At 37.8% G+C, this 18,846-nt stretch overlaps 1 protein-coding gene across 4 annotated transcripts in view; it reads left to right on the plus strand.

Moving 5' to 3' along the window:
* Positions 1-18,846, plus strand: part of ANK2 (ankyrin 2) — a 370,609-nt gene that overhangs the window by 39,712 nt on the left and 312,051 nt on the right. For 3 of the 4 annotated variants that reach the window (XM_065633277.1, XM_065633275.1, XM_065633276.1), the window contains exon 2: positions 12,033-12,091. The exons of the other annotated variant lie outside the window; for it this stretch is intronic. In XM_065633277.1, the coding sequence (XP_065489349.1) occupies positions 12,071-12,091 (21 nt within the window). In that variant the 5' untranslated portion in view covers positions 12,033-12,070. The remainder of the gene's footprint in view (positions 1-12,032; positions 12,092-18,846) is intronic. 4 annotated transcript variants of the gene reach the window in all.

Genomic DNA, 18,846 nt, shown 5'->3' on the forward strand with positions numbered 1-18,846 from the left:
GGCGCTCCTTCAGAAATTAAGGTATGAGAGTGAAATGGGATTACAAGCGATAGCTGGGTGTGTGGAGTTACCCTGGTTATTGAGTTTCTTGTGCAAACATGCACACGTGTTTTAAGATAACAGGCTTATCTGAGCAGATATATATTTCTGGCTAATGTAAAATATTGATTTCTCCAGCGTAACTAGTGCTTAGTCACACATTATCACACACTTCTGAAGTTCTGCTGTGGTAGTTGGTGGTACCGTTGTCAAAGCAAATGTCTCTGGGAATATTTCTTACTGTTCCAGAACTCTGGACCAAATCTTTCCAGATTCTCTGTTCTTAATCCTCATGTTGTGTTCCTGCCCACTGTCCCTTCCCCTGCTGAAGAAAAAAAAGTAGAGAAAGGTTGTTTATTACAGGACATAGGACAAATCAGGATATTTCTCTCTGTGTGTTCTCCACTCTATTCCTTGTTTTCTTAGAATAGATTTAGAAAGGAGCAAATACTAGCTTTTTTTGGTGTGTTTTCCTTAGATGATTTGTATAACAATAGATAGCTTTTTGAATTAGAGCTTGTTTTGAACTCTTTAATCTGTAATATTACAGATCAGCCTCAATGCTACGCTAAATTTATGCTTAATCCCAAACCAGATGGAATTCAGTTCGGCATCATACAGAAAGTCCTGAGTGTGGTACAGTGCATGCTGACATTTTCTTTTGGGGCTGTTCTTCTCAGAGGTTATTCATTCAATCATGTTTGTTTATGTGTGGGTTGGTTTGTTTTTTGAGTTAAATACAAAGTCCAAGTAGATCAACTTCCAACAGAAGTTTTTGTTTTAAAAACAAGTCACACAGAAAATACTTCCCTGTATGTGTTTGCCACTACATTGAGAGATCTCATGTATGGAAGGTGAGGGAAGCAGCATCATCATCCTTGAATTATGGCCATCACTCTCATTTTGGCCTTCCAAATATAGACCCAGAAATTATCCGTGTACATTGCTGTGCTAACCATTTTGTACAATCGGATTGCGGGCATGTCTGCCTTGCCATTTACAGGCAGACCTGCCCCCTCACTCCATTTTCCAAGCTGGCTGGACACCAGCCAGTTCTGACTCACAGCTGTAATGTGCAAGCTAATATAATAAGCGTTGCAGAAAGCATGGGCTAACCTAATGAAACTGGCAGGGCTTTCAGAGCAGAGCCTGTTCTGCTGCAGATGCGTCAAAGCCAAGAGGAGGCAGGCAGAGCGCAGCAGGCACACCGCACCTTCAGATATGACAGCTAAAGGGCATGCTGCCTAATGGTGACTGAGAGCTCCTTTTTCCAGAAGACCAAGTGTAAGAGGAAAACACGTGGCCTTTGCTCAAGCAGATTGTTCCACTTTTTGTGTTCTAAGAGGTGGTTTCAATTTTTTTTTCTGAAACTTTTTGGGGAAAATGAAGGAGATATGTAACTGCTGCTCACTCATTCCTTCCATTTTTGCCTCTATTCTTCCTCCACACCTCTGTCTTAGGGAAAGATTTAATCCTTTTTATGATCCAGGAGGAGTACAAAATGAAAGCTGTTGCGAGTTTTAATCGGAATTTCTTATACACGCGTGGTGGGTTTTTTTTCCTATTCTCGTTCCTGAAGGAAGAGATTGTTGTGGGTTTTTTTAAACTTACATAATAAAAATAATGCAATAAAAGACATTGAAAGAAAAATGACTGTGGCGATAATTTATTAAAAAAAAAAGTTAATTATAGTCTTTGTTTCTGCCTTATGACACTTGCCATTTATGCCTCCCCAGACAGTAAGGAAATTTTCCTTCACTGGGCTTTTCTTACTGAACAAGGAAGTGTTGACTTAAAGGTCATAAGTGGCTTCATCCTCAAACTGTGTTGTGTGAAGCCACCCTCATGGCTATATTTTTATAATATGCTAATGGCTTAATGACTAATGACAGGAGTGAAATACCTATGCCTGTCAGCTAAAAAGCACTAGAAGTCCTATTTGAACCTCAATATATTACAGTAAGGACACATCTTAATGACTGGCGTTCCTTCCTCAGCTAGAGAGCTTTGTGACCTTCCATTCCATTTATTTTATATTACACCTGTTTGTGAATTTCTAGAACTATCAGCTTTGGGGGAATTGTATAACTGAAATAAAATAGTGATTTCTGCCATTGCCCTCTTTGCTTCATGAGATATCCTTCCTCCTTGTTCCCCAATAATATCTCATCATAGAGCAGGTAGTTATTTGCAAGTCTAGTAAGACTCAGTAAGGAAGATTTTTTTTTTTTTTTCCCCAAACCATATTTATTTTCTGCTTCCTTTTTAAAAAAATTAGATCAGCATCTTAATTTTAATCAAATAAGACTCCTAGCTAAAGCCTGTTGAGCACACAGCATAATAGCATAAAAAGTAGGAAGGAAGCCAAACAGAAATGACTGCTGAGATAATTTCATCTTGCAAGTTGGGGCCCCGACTGTGTGTCCTTCGGCTTAGTTTCCTAAGCCATATATTGAAGTTCAAAGCTGCTTGGCACCCAGAGAATGTCACAGTAAGCTGCGCTGTCACCCTAGGGCTCAAGGGTCCCTTGTGGTCCCATAAACTTGATCGCCAGAGGACACCTGTCCTGAGAGACCCACTAAGAAAATCTTCTTGGGTTGCATAGCAAGAAAGCTAGTGAGGTGTGTCAGTAAATATGTCAAAATACATTAATGCTATACAATAATTTCTCAGTAATTCGGAAGTCATTCCTGCTAAGAGCTTTTAAAATGTTCTCAGCATTAATCTCTGTGCTCTCAGTGAAAGCAAGTGTATATTTATAATGGACAATTATCTAATTACTGACCGTTAATGAGTATCTGTAGGCTATGACCCTGTTCAGAAATGTGAGGAATGTCTGATTGTTCCCTCTATTTTTTTTTCTCTCTCCTTTCTCCCTTGTACAATATGACAGGCCAAATTCTGCACTATATATTATAGGCAAGGTAAAAAACATAGTTGCACTCACTGTTGCTAAAGGTACAGAACAACTAAGAGAATCCTCCCTGTGTGGGATTTATTTTCTGATGTGAGTGCTCAGGTGATGAGGCTGGCCTTGTGCCAGCTGCTGCTTCTCTGTCAGGGATGAAAGACAGCGTGTTGGATCAGGGCTCAAGCAGGAGGGGAAGACAGATGCAGTTTTTCCACTACTGTGCCTTGGTACTGCCTCGTCCTCCATGACCAGGTAGTTTTACAGCGATCCTTGTTTGGCTTCACGTTTCAATAGTCATTAGCTTTGATGTAACGATGAATAAGATCTGTCTGGAATGTCATTGGAGAAAAATGTCAGGTTTATGATTTTACCATTTTAAAGGAAAAAGATCTAACGGTCTGAGGAGTAGCTGCCAGTTTTACGTAGTCATGTTGCAAAACTGAGTACTGCGTAATGTGGAGACTCAAGAGATATAGAAGACATGGAGGTATTTACAATGTTGGCTCTATAGTTGGAACTGAAATACATCCTAGCCACTTGGGGCACCTTGCCTGTATTTGGATTGTCATATTGGCATGACTACAGCACACATCAGAGCTTTCTCTTCCCCTTCCTCTCCTCTTTTAATGCCTCCACTCTCTTTCCCCCTCTTCTCCCCCAGTAACTCAGTTATGCCTCTGATTTATGCCAGTAACTAAAGCACATGTTGCACTGGGGGTAGTGCAGGGGTCTCTGTAGGTGTGCCTGTTTTAGTGTCAGCCTGAATTTAGATGGGTTTAACCCAGTTATGTGAGTAGCAACTGAACCTTCTGGATTTTTCTTGCAGGGCATTTTTGGCATGTGCCTTTCTTGATCATCCTTACAGCTCTTGTTCAAGTTTTTATCATGGTGATGGGTGCAATGGTTTTCTTTGCCAAAATTAGGCTTTTGGCGTGGTATGAAAGTGTTATTATGAAACTAACTGTACTATTTTGTTTTAACTTCTACTGGCTCCATTTTTTTCTTTCTAATGTGTAAAATAACAGCTATTACTTTTCAGAGTTCTCCAGAGCTTTTTCCCTCCCTACTCCAAAAAAACATGCTTTATTTACTAACAGATTGTTGATGCCTATCTCTAATCAGATCATAATATGAACTTACAATATTCATTGCCCTTCAAACAGAAGCTCACAAGTGTTTGCCTTCTGCTTTTCTTGTATGCAAATATGTGCAAAGCCTGCCTCTTTTTTTTTTTTTTTTTTTTTTGCTAGCATTCTTCTAATGGCATTTTACCATGGTTTCTATAGAGCATGCTTCTTGCTATGTTTTATGATACTGTGTGTTCAGCCCTATCCACTTGTTATGATGTTGAATGGTGCTTCCTCGTTTCCTTGTATTTTGCTGTTGCTGTCCTGTTCCAGTCTGGAATCAGTTCTGGGTTGCAGCTTCTAGAGCACAGGGTAATTTTCTGTTGTGTCCGTGTTGGGCATGGTGATGCACTGGTCCCTAAATGAAAGCTTCTAGTGCAATGCCTGTAGAAATAGGATCAATTACAGCAAGTCTTGTCTATTGCATTAGAAAAAACCCCAGGACCCAAACAAATGACGACAACAACAAAACAAACGAACCCCAAACCAACCAAACACCCCCCCCCCCCCCCCCCCATGAAAGATGATGACAGGGGTGATATGAGGATATCTTGTCCAATGATCTTCTCCTTGGGGCTTGTGAAATAGTTCATTCTTGGGCAGGAAGAATAAGAAGTGATTCAGAATGTTTTGCCCACTTCCAAAAGAGAACTCTGGAGGTGGGATGTTTCAGAAGTACCCAGTAGCAAGTAAATGATTGTCAGCCAGCCCGAACAAAGTCAACGGGTACCATCCTTTCACTAATGAAAGGTTAAGTTGAGGTGGAACTGCATTGTGGAATTGTACTACTATTACACTATTGACATCAAAATAAAAGTGGCATTAAAACAGACATCTCATAACGGCTGACATCAGTGTAGCACTTAGTAAATGATTTCTGCGTTTTCCCATGAAATCTCTTTTGATCAATATATAGATTTCATTAAGTAAAACTAGAATTAATTAGGTAGCATGTGAGGAGCAGAAATTTCCAATAGGTTTTTCATATATCAGTAGCAAAAAAGATGGTATGGCAGGAGAATTCAGAGAGCTATTGTGGAAAGAAAGACGTCACGAACTCTTCTCTCACTTATTATTTTTTATGTTGGAGAAGCAGAAGTATTTTATCTTCCTAAAGGATTAAATAGATTACTTTGCTACTAATGCCTAGATTTACTTCAGTAGGTACCTTGGATCCAGATATTAGACTTTTGCACTTTAGTGCTTTTAAGAAGATTGATGTAGTCACAGTAAATGAAACCAAATACAAAATACTGTACTAGAGCTTTACATATATATATATATATATATATATATATATATATATATATATATATATATATATATATATAGCGTGTGTGTGTGTATATATATATTAAAAAAAAGTATGTTGGGTTGCCACCTCGTCTTCAAGATTTAATTGAAATTTGCAAGACCATTAATTTGCTATTAATACAAAACTTAATGTCATATTCTGAGGTAGACAGCTGTAGGTACACAGTGGATTTAAACTATTCAAAACCTATTAAAATATCTTTGGTGATGCTTAGGGTTAGGAGGAAGAGAGATTAAATTACTACTTTGATGCAGTTGCTGTTTTTATCAATAGCACTAGTGGCTTCAAAGAGTTTGCAGAACTGGGCTCTGAAAGCTCCAGTTAGATGCAAGAGCTTTTTTTTTTTTGAGGACTCTTTTTAATCTGAAAATATCGAGAAGAGCTTTGAACTTTGAAAGTCTGTGTCAAGGTGAAAGAGTTCATGCTATTGCTGCTTTGAATATTGGGCATATTGTGCATTTGGCCCTGTCCTTGACAGCACTGTATCCGTGAGCTGAGCTCTCGCTGCCTTCCGAGGAACCTGCACAAAGGCAGCATTTGTTCTCCTTCTCCGTGCCCCGGTGACTCAGTGCCCGGCCAGGCTGCTCAAACCATTTGCTACAGAAGAAAAGCAGCTGGCGATAGAGCTCTTGAAGAGGAGGATGCAGAGGCAGTTGGTTTGAAAGTGCTTAAGCAGAAAAATAGGCAAATTTCTTCTAATGCATCACTTTTAATGTTTTGGGCAGTGCATAATGGTCTCAAGGATATAAATTAAGATTTGGTACTCAATGTTTACCATGCTGTAGGGTTTAATATTTCACTTTATATGTTAGAAATGATAACTAGGTGTGGATTTTAACTGCTATGAGTGGATGAAGAGCTGTGCAACACTAAGTTAAATCTCATTGGCTATGTTTTTTGTTTGGAAAACATGAAGCAAAGGTTCTGACAGCTAGTGCACCCATACTGCTATGTGTCTAATAACTATGAGAAAAGTCCCACGCACCAGAAGTCCACAAAGAACCATCCATCCAGTGTCAGAATGCCATATACAAATTAAGATTACTCTGTCTTCTGACAGGCTGTTGTTTTGGCTTGCAACTTGCTCTGTGTAATGCCTCTTTGCAGTGAGTCAATTTTCCAATGTAAATCAATTTTTACCCACTTTATATAGGAGAAAAATTATTCAGACAGGTAATAGTGGTAAATATCTTCTTCCATTTACTCTCTTTCCACACAGGAAAGCTGAGGTGAGTGTTACAGTTGTGCTAGGTGTGATATGTTTAGTATTGGAGGAATATCAAATATGATTTACTATAGCTTATTTAGGCTACTTTCTTAGTGAGTTACAGGTATCAGGATAAACAAGTAAAGGTGTCAAGGAACAAAAGTGAAGACAGATAAATCATTGCAGAAAAGAGGGAGCAAAAAATAAGACTTTCTTAAATTAGTTCAAAATAACGTGTAAGCACAAGATGTGTTACAATGAAGTATAGAAGTTACTAGGTTAGAAGAATGGTTTTTTTAATCGCATTCTAATTTAAAAACCAAACCACAGTGTTTGCTTTGTGTGTAAGGTGCTCTAAGCAGATGCAGGAACCTGGCATAATGAGAATGGGCATGGAAACCAGAGAACGGAGTTATTTGGTAGACACAGGATGAGCAAAAGCAGTGAAGAGGGCATCACTGTAAGACAGCTCTCCTCTACCTGCCACGGGTGACTCTTGGCGTGAGTACTTGGACGATAAGGCAGCTTCTTATTAATCTAATTGGGTGGACAGAGATCCTGAAGGAAGGAGATTTGCCTGTCTTTCACAGAGTGGATGTCATTATACAGATTTGGACTAAATTACTTCCGTTTCAAGCCCCCTGCAGTAGCAGGAAAAATATGATTTCAGTCTCATAGCTATTTATGTCTATAATTGCTGGTTAATAACAATTCCGGTCAGAGTTTTTTGGAGCATCACTTCTAATTGTTAGACGGACAAGAGCCAGCTTCATCCATTAGCTCTAATCCTATTTCACAAGAAGCTCAGTATTTAAGCCGTTATACTGATTTCCTTCCTGATTCATAACTATTGCATCTCTGTCCTCCTCTAAAACTGGAGGAAGGTGTAGCTTAGTCTCGTGAATAAAGGTGGTATTATGACACCAGCTACTAATGTGGTCATTATTTCTTTCCCTACAGTGGATATAATTTTTTCTCTAAAAAAATAATATTGGAGAAGAGGAAAAATATGCTTATTGTGTACAGTAGCATTTCTGACATTCTTGTTGTTTATTATATGCTGGTATGGTATTAAGGAGGAGGGAGTGATCATCTCTTCATACAAATGGTGGAGCCTAACTTTTAGATTAGTCATTTTAATGTCTTTTACCAGCACTGCTAGATTCACTTCAAATGCCTAAGGAAACAGTAATGTAGTTTTTAATGGCTTGTCAACTACTCTGATTTCTTCACTGCTTTATGACATGTTATGCATCCTCTTTCCCCATCCCAGTAAATACTTAACTGGACAAAGCAGAGCATTTCTACAGAAGAAACTGAGATGCCTTCGGTGATCAGGAAGGATTCTCACATGGTGTGTTGGCATCTTAAGCTCAAAATGCTTGTTTTACTTGATTCAGAGCAGGATCTTCAACATAGTCCCCTAACGTTGAGCCTATAGCCTAATCCAAGTATTACATCTGTATATGGCAAGTTTAGACACGGAAAGCTACCTAGTACCAAATAAATCTTCCTTTTTTTAATGTGGTAGGGAGGAAAGTGCTCTTCAGGATTTTTTGAGTGTTCTTGAAACCAAACTGTGGAGATCTGCTGCATGCCTTGGCACCATCTGAGTTACTGAGAGGTAGTTCTTCTGCAGGGTAATACACTCAAGTTTTCAGAACTTTGACTGTTGGTCAAGCACGTGCTTAACTGCTTTCTTGAGCAAGTAGGGGTTTAAACCATGTCTATATCTCATTTAATAATGTGCTTAAGTGCACAGAACTGTGTTACTTTCACAAGTCAAGCTCTTGAGCTATTGCCATCAGCTAGAAGTAGTGACAATTGCAAAACCTGGTAATGGCTGAGATACAAGAATCTAGGAGCAGCAAGCAACACCTGCCACCAAGCAGTTGTGCCTTCAGCTTGACTGTGGCTTGGTGTACCCTGAAAGATGCGGTTGAGATGCAAAATAAAGTCTAATAGCTTAAGTCCTGTATCGGCACTAAACAATTCCTGAATCACTACAGTCTTAGATGCCTTGGGTTGTGAAGCTGTAAAATGAAGGACATTACATGAAAGAAATGGTATGGGATTCATTATCTGCATATGAGTCACCTCATTTGGCGTCTGTCTAATCATTGTTTCCCACATGACAACTTTTCACTGATAAAAGAGAAATGTACACCTCATTTGAGTGGAATGCTTGTGATCTGCAGCTAGAATGGGCAAAGGACGGCTCAAGTATGTGCATTCTTCACGATTATGCTTAATGTGCAACAAGGGGCGCTTGTCTTGATTTCAACTCTTCTGGTATAAGCCTCAGGCAATTGAGTCAGAGTAACATTTCCAAATAGCAAAGGACAAAGATATTTTTCCACAGAAATAAGCCTTAGCTGTGATACTTGAAGTTTTAATATGTGTTTTTGGTATGAGACACTCCCTATTTTCTAAAATGCAAAGGAAGCATTGCAAAAAAAATCACTCACACTTGTATTATCACTCAAAATGACATGTGGAATGGGTATGTGGGTCGTCATTGCAAACAACTGTAGGAAAACTGGCAATGAGATAAACAGGATTAATTTGTTTTCTTGCAAACCTTGAGAACTATGCTTCTACTTTAAAAGGGAAAGGGGGAAAATGAAATGAACCAAACCTAAAACCTGGCACATTTCAGCTGATAGTCTGGGTAAAATGGCAGTAATGCACTGAGTTGTTATTTTAAAGACAGAAGTACAAAGTGGTACACTTTAAATCCAACTAAGTACATCTCGTAGCTAAAGCACAGTAGCGTTATAAATTCTGAAATGGGCTTATACCCTGAAAAAGTAGGATTGTAGCTGGCAGTTGCGTTTCTCTTGAAAAAGACTAAGCATGTATATGCATATGGACCGGAGGACCAAAATTTTCTGCTTTGAAAGGGGGTGATAATATGAATTCTGACAAGAAAAAAAAAGTGCTCATTTGGAGGCATCACAGAGAAGGCTGACAGGAGGTGGAAGCAGCAGAACTTGTGCAGTAGATGTCTGAATTTGGCAGTGATTTAAAATTCAATCTAAAATAGTTCAGTACAGGCAGAATTAATGTTGAGCCTGTACACTCTGTTCAGTGTGAGCACAATATGTGAAAAAGTGAAATTTCCATCTGAAATTTTTCAGAAAGCTTGAATGAGCATAATGCTGGAAAGTACAGGGTTATGAATTAAATAAATTAAAATGGATTTTTGATCAAATATAAAAGCTATTCAGTTGTTTTGAGTTTCACCTATGTTTCTTATCATTCTCAATTTGTGATATTGGTGAAGAAAAACATCTGAAAAGCCAGCATATGGCAAAAGTGGTGGTATGGATGCTATATGAAATTTTTTTTTTTAAGAATCAGTGCTTGTAAAGATATATTTTAGGTAGCATAAGGATCATGTAAGACAATCATACCTATTATAGCATGTATTGTAAACTTTTAAAAATATATTTAATTTGAGTATAGAAAAGAAGTAATAATAAATGCAATTCAATCATAGAAGAGTGATGGATGATATGTGAATGGGAAAAATAGGAGTTGAGATTCATATGAGATCTGTGGCTGTTGCCCAGTCTCCTCATATGGGTTATGGAAAAAACCAGGTGCCATCACTTCAGCTTGAGCAAAGATGCTTCTGCCTGTGTAGTTGTGCTGGACACCTGCAGGCTGGTTCCAGGCCGTGCCGGAGGTTTTTCCCATCTGGGTTCTCGGCCTCTGGGCAAGCGGTCCTGGGTGGGAATGGGAGGACGGGACTTCTGTGAGGTTCTGAACTCACGCCTGCCTGTTTTGCAGGGCTGGTTTGGAAAGGTCTTGGTGAAAACAGATGCAGTGTATAATGAAAACCATGTTTCTGTGGAAGAGAACTGTGAGCTTGTCATGTATATGCTGTTCTTGCTGCTCCTGGATGGAGGGAATAGTTCTGTTACTGGTTTGGGGGGCCTATATGTGCTGTTGTTCCAGTATCTTCAACATGAAACTTGGATTTAGTAGTGCTGATAGTCTTTGCTTTGTTGGGATTTCATCCAACACTTGATAAAACCGTTAAAGCTCTTCTTCCCAGGAATGTATTCTTATGTGCCTGTTTTAGATATGTTTTGAAAGACATGACCCTCATAAAGCAAAGAAGCAAACGAAAACCTAAAATAAAGAAATTTTGACTTTTTGGAGGCAGGAGCCCAGCAGGACTCCTGTTTGGCAAATAATCTGAGCTGATCAGTCTGTCTTCATTGCTTGTTGTTATATATTGCTTGCTAGTGTTGCCAAGCACTTTTCAAAAGCTGTCTCTCTTGTCACAGAAGTTGTGCTTTAATTTGCAGTGATTTCTAAAAGTGCTTTAGTTAGTGTAAGTAACCAAAATTGTTTCTATACAGTGTAGAGAATAACAGGACTGCAGAATGGATTTATTTCATCATTTGGACAAACATGAAGTACAATTTCGATCCATTGTGATAACCTCAACTTAATCACTTAAAAATTACATTTCTTTATTTCTGAATGTTGACAAGATTGTTAAGAATTTAAAATTTGGGAGGGAAAAAACCCCTTGAATACAATCATTCCTTTCTAAAGTGAAGTGTGGTAAAAGCAAGGAAAGAGCACCAGCCTCTGAAATGGTTTCGATGGCTTGGGAGGAAAAAGGAAGGCCACTAAGGAGGATGAAATTATTGAGTAGTGAATGAGTGAAGAGGCAAACATTGTTGACAGCAAGCTTTTTTCCTGCTTTCTCATTAGTAGCTTGTTCCTCAGACAAGCAGTGGTACCTACTGTTATACACCATTGTTTAATCTCCAAAGCCTCCAATAGCTGGACAAGAAAATACCTTACCTTTGCAAAAGGAAAAGAGATTAAGTGGCTTGAGGTCACAGAAGAGAGTAATGACAGAACTCAAAAGAAACTCAGAGATTAAAATATGGATCCTATGGAGATTGGTGGGAAAGATGTACCTGAGTTCACAGAACTAGTCTGTCAACTGGAGTCTCGTGGTTTGCTGTTCTTTGCTCTGTCTGCTCAAAACATGTTTTCATGCCAGCAGCTGTTAAGAAGTTGCACAGATGTCCGCACAAATTTCTGTGCTGAAGACCACGTTGGGGTACTTTTGCTGAATGGTTTATATTTCCATTGCTGTGATTGCAATTATGACTTTGTTCCAAAGTAAATACACAGAATATGAAAATCAAATTAAGGATATCAAGTAGCTTTTATTTAGATATTATTTACTAGGGAGAAAAAATGTTCTTATATGTAATTACTGAATACTTAGCTGAAGGAGAAGTGGAAGCATGTCATCTAAACTAATCATATAACTAAAGCCCATTAGTCTTATCTAATTTATAACTACTGAAAACTTACTGGGGAGCAGTGGAGAGCAAGGTATGTGTTCATGATAGATTTGAGAACATGGAAAATGAATGTATTTTTCCTTTTTTCTAGGTAAGTAACTGAAGGGGACATGAAGAATTGACATTTAAATGGCCAGCATGTTGCAAAAGGTATTTCACTTTAGATTGAAGAGGAATGTGCAGATAATTCATTTGAGCACATATTTAATGAATATTTGCCTTTTAAAAATTGATTAAACCTTCTTTTGTTCACTGAATGACTGAAAGAAGTAAAAAACAAGCTTATGTTTGGTGTTCATGCTATCCTTAAGTGACTTTAGCATCTAATGGGAAACTGGATACTATTCTCTTAACTTTTTATGTATGTAACCGATGCTGATCAACCAAACGCCAACCTGTGTTAAGTCCTTCTACTTCTCTGGTTTGCAGTGACGCCATTGAGCATGCAGGTAAAGTGTCTGTGATGCTCCCCTGGCAGGTCACAGGTTATTTGAACACACACCCCATCATTCAGTTAATGGGAAGAAGCTGCAAGCAGGGAGTTTTCTTGAATTCTGCTTGCTGTCTCTACAAAGATGTTTAATCCTTCTTTGCTATCAAGTGACATCTAGACTGGGCCAGAGGTCCTCGCTATGTCACTGCAGAGAAAAGAACCTGGTTTTAGCCAGTTGGTTAAAATTATCCAATTTACTGTACGCTAAAAAAGCAACAGGAATAATAATACGGTAAATGGAATATACAAGTAGCATGCTTGAAATCTTTTTCTGTTCCAGAGACTTTGCCTGAGGGTCAGACTAGATATTGCTAATTTTGCTGCTGGTCACTGGAAAGTCTGTTTTAGATGCTGATCATAAAGTTGACAGATATGTCATATCTGGTTTCTAAGAGGTGATATCACTAAATAACTCTGAGAAAGCTAAACCAGTATCTCATCTCTAAACAACCATGTCCTTGCCAGCCAGATGGTTGTGTAGGTATGCAAGGGTTTACCATGCATTGGGAAGCGGTATCTGTAAATATGCTGCTAACAAAATTCTTGAGCGTCTGCTGATGACACCCACACATAAGCTTCAAAGCATACTCTGCTATATTTTTTGTTTGCAATGGTTGTTCTACTGATACATAATTTTAAAAAAAACCCTGATAATTGATTATAATTTTGTACAATGTTTGTTGTCAGGTTTGTTGTTAGTCTGTTAAATCCATTGGTAGGGTGTAGGTTGAGGTGAAAGCATGGTTAAATAGAGCAATTCCAGTTAATACCTGTTAGGGATGGTAACAAAAAGTTATTTGGGAGAATCTTCAGGAAGGCTAGGTAAAGCATAAGAATTCTGTCTCATAAAAATGTCAGTGTTTCCTAATTGTTTCCATTAGAATGAAAGTTACACCAAGTATTTTTGACGGAAGAGTGTAAAGAGGGAGATGAGCCTTTTGATTAGGGAGTGTGTCTGAGATATGGAACGTAGGCTCAATGTATGGCCTCAGTGAGGCATAATTGAGGTTTAACTCTGAATTTCCTACTTCTGAAAAGATTATGGAGATCTCTGGGGTTTTGGCTGTTCTCCTCTAGATTTTGAGTTAAAAAAAAAATAAAAGCAACACTGTATTGAACACAAAAATTAAGTGTTCTCTGACAAGGTTTTCAGCTGCAAACTTCTGACTGGTTTTACTGACCAGTTTTACCTTTTATAGACTTTCTACTATTGACTACATGTAACTATTTATCATATTTTTCTGCTATTCTTCCTGATTTGATTTTTTTTTTTTTTCTCTTCACTGGGATTTTACTGACATTGAACTGTCATGGAGAAACAAAACCTCACCTGAAGCTGATCTAGTGAATTGGAGTTACTTTGGCAATATTTCAGCTTAAAAAAATCTGTCTATCTAAAACTTCGTGCATGATTATTCTGATTTGTATTTTAAGCAGTAACTGTTCTGAAAGATGGGGTATAAATTTTTTGCAGCTAAGCAAGAAAACGAATCAACTTTTTTTCTCTCCTGAAGCTTGCTGTAGTTTTACCAGTTCAGAGGTCCTTCTGAACAGAGACACAGACGTATCAACATGTAGAAGGTAGTGATGGCAGACTTTTGTGAACTAGCAGTGAATAAATGCCTTTGCAGGATATGAAAGTTCTTTTAAGCACTCAGAATGCTAGAGCAATGTTTTAGACTTTTAAAAGAGAAATCGCATGGCTCGCATTAAAACAAAATGCTGCAAACTGCGGCTACTTTAGATTTCTTTTTTTCTTCAATTTGAATGGCTAAACATTAAGAAAACCTCCAGTGATGAACCAGAGGGAAGAATTTCAGTACCTTGGAAATGATGGGTGGAGCCTACAGCACAGTATAATTGTTGCTTTCTGAAAGTGAGGTTCTGAGCACCCCTCATCATTCAATTATTCTTGATATTTACCATTCCTAGTGTATGGAAGCTGAGGCCTGATTGCATGAACGGTACACTGCTGCTTAAGACTGGTTTCAGGCTTTGAAGAGCTGGGGTTTCCTGTTCAAAGTTGATCCTTTCAGTAGACTGAAATGCTTGTTACTAAAGGGAGTGGATCCTCTTTAGTCCATGAAATGAGCTTCAGATTCTTAGTATAGCAGTGAGAACTGTGTGGAAAATACAGTAGAGTAAAACTCTTGCATGACTGGGATTTTTCTTAAGCAGTTGTTTGGAACTGATAAAAATCTGTGTAAAAATAAGCATAATTAATGGTGCACTCCTCCTATATACCAAGCAAAAATATTAGGTTGATACAATGCTTATTGAATACATCATGTATTTGGTAAGTGTAAAATTAATACAAGTTTGTCCTGTATAGATCCGTGTCTTATGGGCTATATTGGGATACACCATGGGGAAACAGTTATACTGATGTAAAAAGATGAAATTAGAGTGATTTGTTTCAGGCAATTCAGTTTATTACATTTGACATGTTATCAGGTCTCTTAAATATAACTAGAAGCTTCCTCTTGGAAACACGTCGTGTCCTGTCTGTCTTAATGATCATCTGCAGTATGTTATTATTCCTTCATTGTAGCTATGTACTTTCTATCAGAAGCCAGCAGAGACTCTCCTGCTGAGGAATACAAAATTCCTTTAATTTTTATGGGAAGGATAATCTAATTTTATATCATGCCTTTGAAAGTTTTCAGAGGTCATCTCAGGCGTTGCTTTATGAGCTTGAATCATCACCATCATAAACAACCTGCCATGTTGGTTCTTGAAGTATAGATGTGCTTTTTTTCACTCTTTTTTTTTTTCTGTTACATTATATTTTTGTCTATCAAACCACATGCGTGCATGAGTATAAGCTCTCAATAAAGGACTTCAAACATTATACTGAGATTGTACAGTTCATTTAGGTAGACACCGAACAATATGCTTAGCTCAGGGATTCTCAAAAGTAGGTCAAAATCCTGTAAGACTTCAGAGTGTCACTGTTCTTGGGTAATTTTACCTTGCCTTCTAGAAACACAAGTTACTAGTCAAATGATTGTAGAGCTACCAGTGGAAATATGAACTCCGTTTACACTGATTTCCCCAGTGCTCAACTGAGCCTTTCTACTGCCTGAAATGGGAGGTAGGTGGTGTTCTTTTTCAAGACACTAAGGACTCAGCAATCAGACTTCTGTGTGTGTGTGTATATATATCTTTTATATCACAGAACAAAATGTGTTTATTTGCTGTTGGCAGGTAATAAGGTGGCCTGTGTAGTGCTATGCAGCAGGGAAATGCTGCCTCGTCTTTCATTCTTCGAGTTTTTGATAAAAGACACTGGGTTTGTGTAGTGTTCTCTCCTCAGCTTTCCATGGAGCCAGGCACCAGAACAGAAGTCACCCTTCCTTCCTTTCTTTTTTTTTTTTTTCTTTTTGTCTCTTGCTCTGCTGCTAACAGCCACATTTTTTCTCCTTGGTGATTCTGAACTGGGGCAATTGCTACAGCACCTGATAAAATGCTGAGAGATGCAGTAACTTTTTTTTTTTTGAAAACTGAGTCAATTAGTGGTGTGTTCAACATCCAACTTTAAAGGAGAATCTCTTAATGATCATCCTGGTGTTTTTTCAACATTACAGAACCAAAAACCTCTGTGAATGGTAGCTGAATGGCAAAATCTGCCACATCTCCTAATTGGGAGGCATTGATTATGTCTTTATCATTTAGATATGGTAAAATAATATCTTTGCAGTTAACTTAAAGCAATTATCCTTTCTAAGTGATGCAGTTTTGTGTCTGTTATATGTCCAAACAAAGAACAGAGGTACACTGCATTTCTGTTATTCAGGGGTATAAGATGCTTTTTTTTTCCTTCCCTCTCTCAGTATAATACATTGTATTTCTAGTACCATATTTTTGGAAAAAGTAGGGATCAATAGTTCTCTGTTCTGTCATTATTAAACTTACACGTGTGCATTAGAATGCAAAGGAGCTACTATGAGACCATGAAAAAATGCACAGCTGTAGAATTGGTCAACAGGACAGCAAATGTCACTGGAGTGGCTTTCTGTCTACTCTACAGGCAAATAGAGAGCTCAAGATGCCAAGGAGAACTTGTAGTGTCTACTCTGACTTAAAAGTGAAGCAAAGGCAATGTATTGTGTTTAAACTGGATTCTAGTTGGGGTAAAAGAAAAAAAAGAAGGCTGGTGAGCAGGAAAAATAAGAGTTTTTCCAAACTGGGTTATGTTTTCTTATACAAATCTGTTTAAGAGTGCTGCATTCTAATTCTTTGCATTTTCAAATAATGTTCATAGAGCCTAAGTGGTTACACTGGAGGGCAGATGAATCACTGAATAGGATTTACCTTTATTAATTTTAATTTTTTCCAGATCCACAGCTAGGCAGTAGGAGTTTACCTGCTGAATGACTTACAAGATAGTAAAAAATGCCTTTTATATTTGTCTTTCCATTAAAACCATCTAAGTTCTCCCTGCCCCATTTTTTTTCTTGTTAGACTTTTTATGAGCATATGTATTCCTTTATGAGCTATACATGCACTATACACGGTAGTGTGCAATCTCTACATGCTAAGCTTATTCGGTTACTATGATTTCTATTCTGTACTATTATAAACTTTTCATCCACTGAAATATATGGTATTAAAATCTGAGCAGTTGACACCTAGCAGGCAAGTACAATCCTCTGTGCAGTTTGGTGCTGCAATATTAGAGTTCAGATTTGATGGGTCAGCAGTAGTGCAAAGTTCCAGTCAGTGGAATTTATCTACTAAAGGATCTCTCCTGGATTCCTAAAAACACAAGTTACAGCTCTTTGCTGTGTCTCTTTGTTTTTTGAAACATCTGGCAAATTCTGTAGCTCAACAGTATACTGTTCATATTCATGCTAGAAACCTTTTAAAGAGTGATTTGGTGCTAGTAAAAATCACTGAGATATTGAGATGTTTGACAATTTACTTTTCTGTTTAATGCAAATAATATGAAAGAATATTGAGTTAGTAAAACAGTAGTCAGTATTGCTAACTGTAAGCAATGCAGCATCAGTTTTTTGGGAAAAAAGGTGCTTGTTAGATTCAGTTTCTGTGGAACTAAGAAGGTTGTTCTACATGCTGAAGTCAACTAATGTCAGTGGAGAGGAGTCAAGTTTTGGAACTGTAGCAAAGGGAAGATCATGGAAGATCACAGCTGTATATTTGTTTTCTGATATACATCTGCCTGACATAGAAGAGTTGGGAGGGAGCTGCATAATGCCTAATTAGTTTAAAACTGACTTATTGGTTAGTCCTTATAACTAGACTTATAAGCATTGGGAAAGATCTGGTTTACTGAAATGAATACAGAATTGGATCCTACACTTCTTTTTGGAAAGTTGAAAATTTGCTGTGCTCTACAGCCTGGATACACCTGGAGAATTGTGGTGATTAACTGTAATCTATAATGGTGTGCTTACATATTTTTATTTGTATATGGTTGAAGGTTTGATTTATAGATGCTCAGTAACAAATGCAACAATAAATTTTTACTTCAAAAAGTAGTGAAGATCTTTGTTTTACACCACACAGTTGCTTACCAGGACTGGTATTCTATCAAGGAATGATGATATTAAGGTAAATAACTTGTCTGAGGGAAAGAAACTTGTTTTTCCACATAGTGAACAACTGATCTTCTTACCAAGTTATTTCTGAAACCGGGATGGCCTCTAATCCAAGCTGATTCTGAGTACTTCAGGATCTGAGTGTGTTACACAGTCTACTGGTGGTATTTTCCTTTAGGCAACATTATTGTCATACTGGTGAAAAAGGCTGTAAGCAGAGAACATATATGCTTGTATTAAGATTTTTACAGTGAATGATGGAAGTTTTAAAACTGACAGAAGGATCTTATGTCTGCACCTTATCTCTATTTTAAAAATTTTTCCTCCCTAAAAAGTGGACGTAGCACTTCAGGATTTCTTCTTTGTTAGTGTACATTAAAAGTTAAATTGAATTTTCTGAGGTCTCTGAAATGCTTATGTGCACAAACACAAAGCATGATGTTGCTGCCCATGGCAAGGACATAGGATTAGATGACCTTTGAAACTCTGTTCCAACCCAAACCATTCTGTGATTCTATGAGTCTGTGAAAAGTCATGGTTTTAGCTGTACTCTTCCTTTTCTTCCAGTTGCATTACTGTAGCTTTATTATTTATTTTTGTGCTGTTTAAAAATGGTACAAAATGCAGATACTTAAATTCTGTCTAGGTATACAGTGACTTTAATTTGTGAATATTATCTGCCTGTTCAAATTTTCCAAGGAACAGATATCTACATCCGGAAAAAAACAGCACAGCATTTCATGCTAAATGGTACTTTTCTTGGCAGCTTCAGGGGACATGAATGTTTGAATGGGCATAATGAATAAATTACCCTTTGACTTTAAACTGTTTCTTCAAAACAGAACATAATG

The sequence above is a fragment of the Caloenas nicobarica genome, chromosome 4 (assembly GCF_036013445.1).
Source record: "Caloenas nicobarica isolate bCalNic1 chromosome 4, bCalNic1.hap1, whole genome shotgun sequence".
Taxonomy (NCBI): Eukaryota; Metazoa; Chordata; class Aves; order Columbiformes; family Columbidae; genus Caloenas; species Caloenas nicobarica.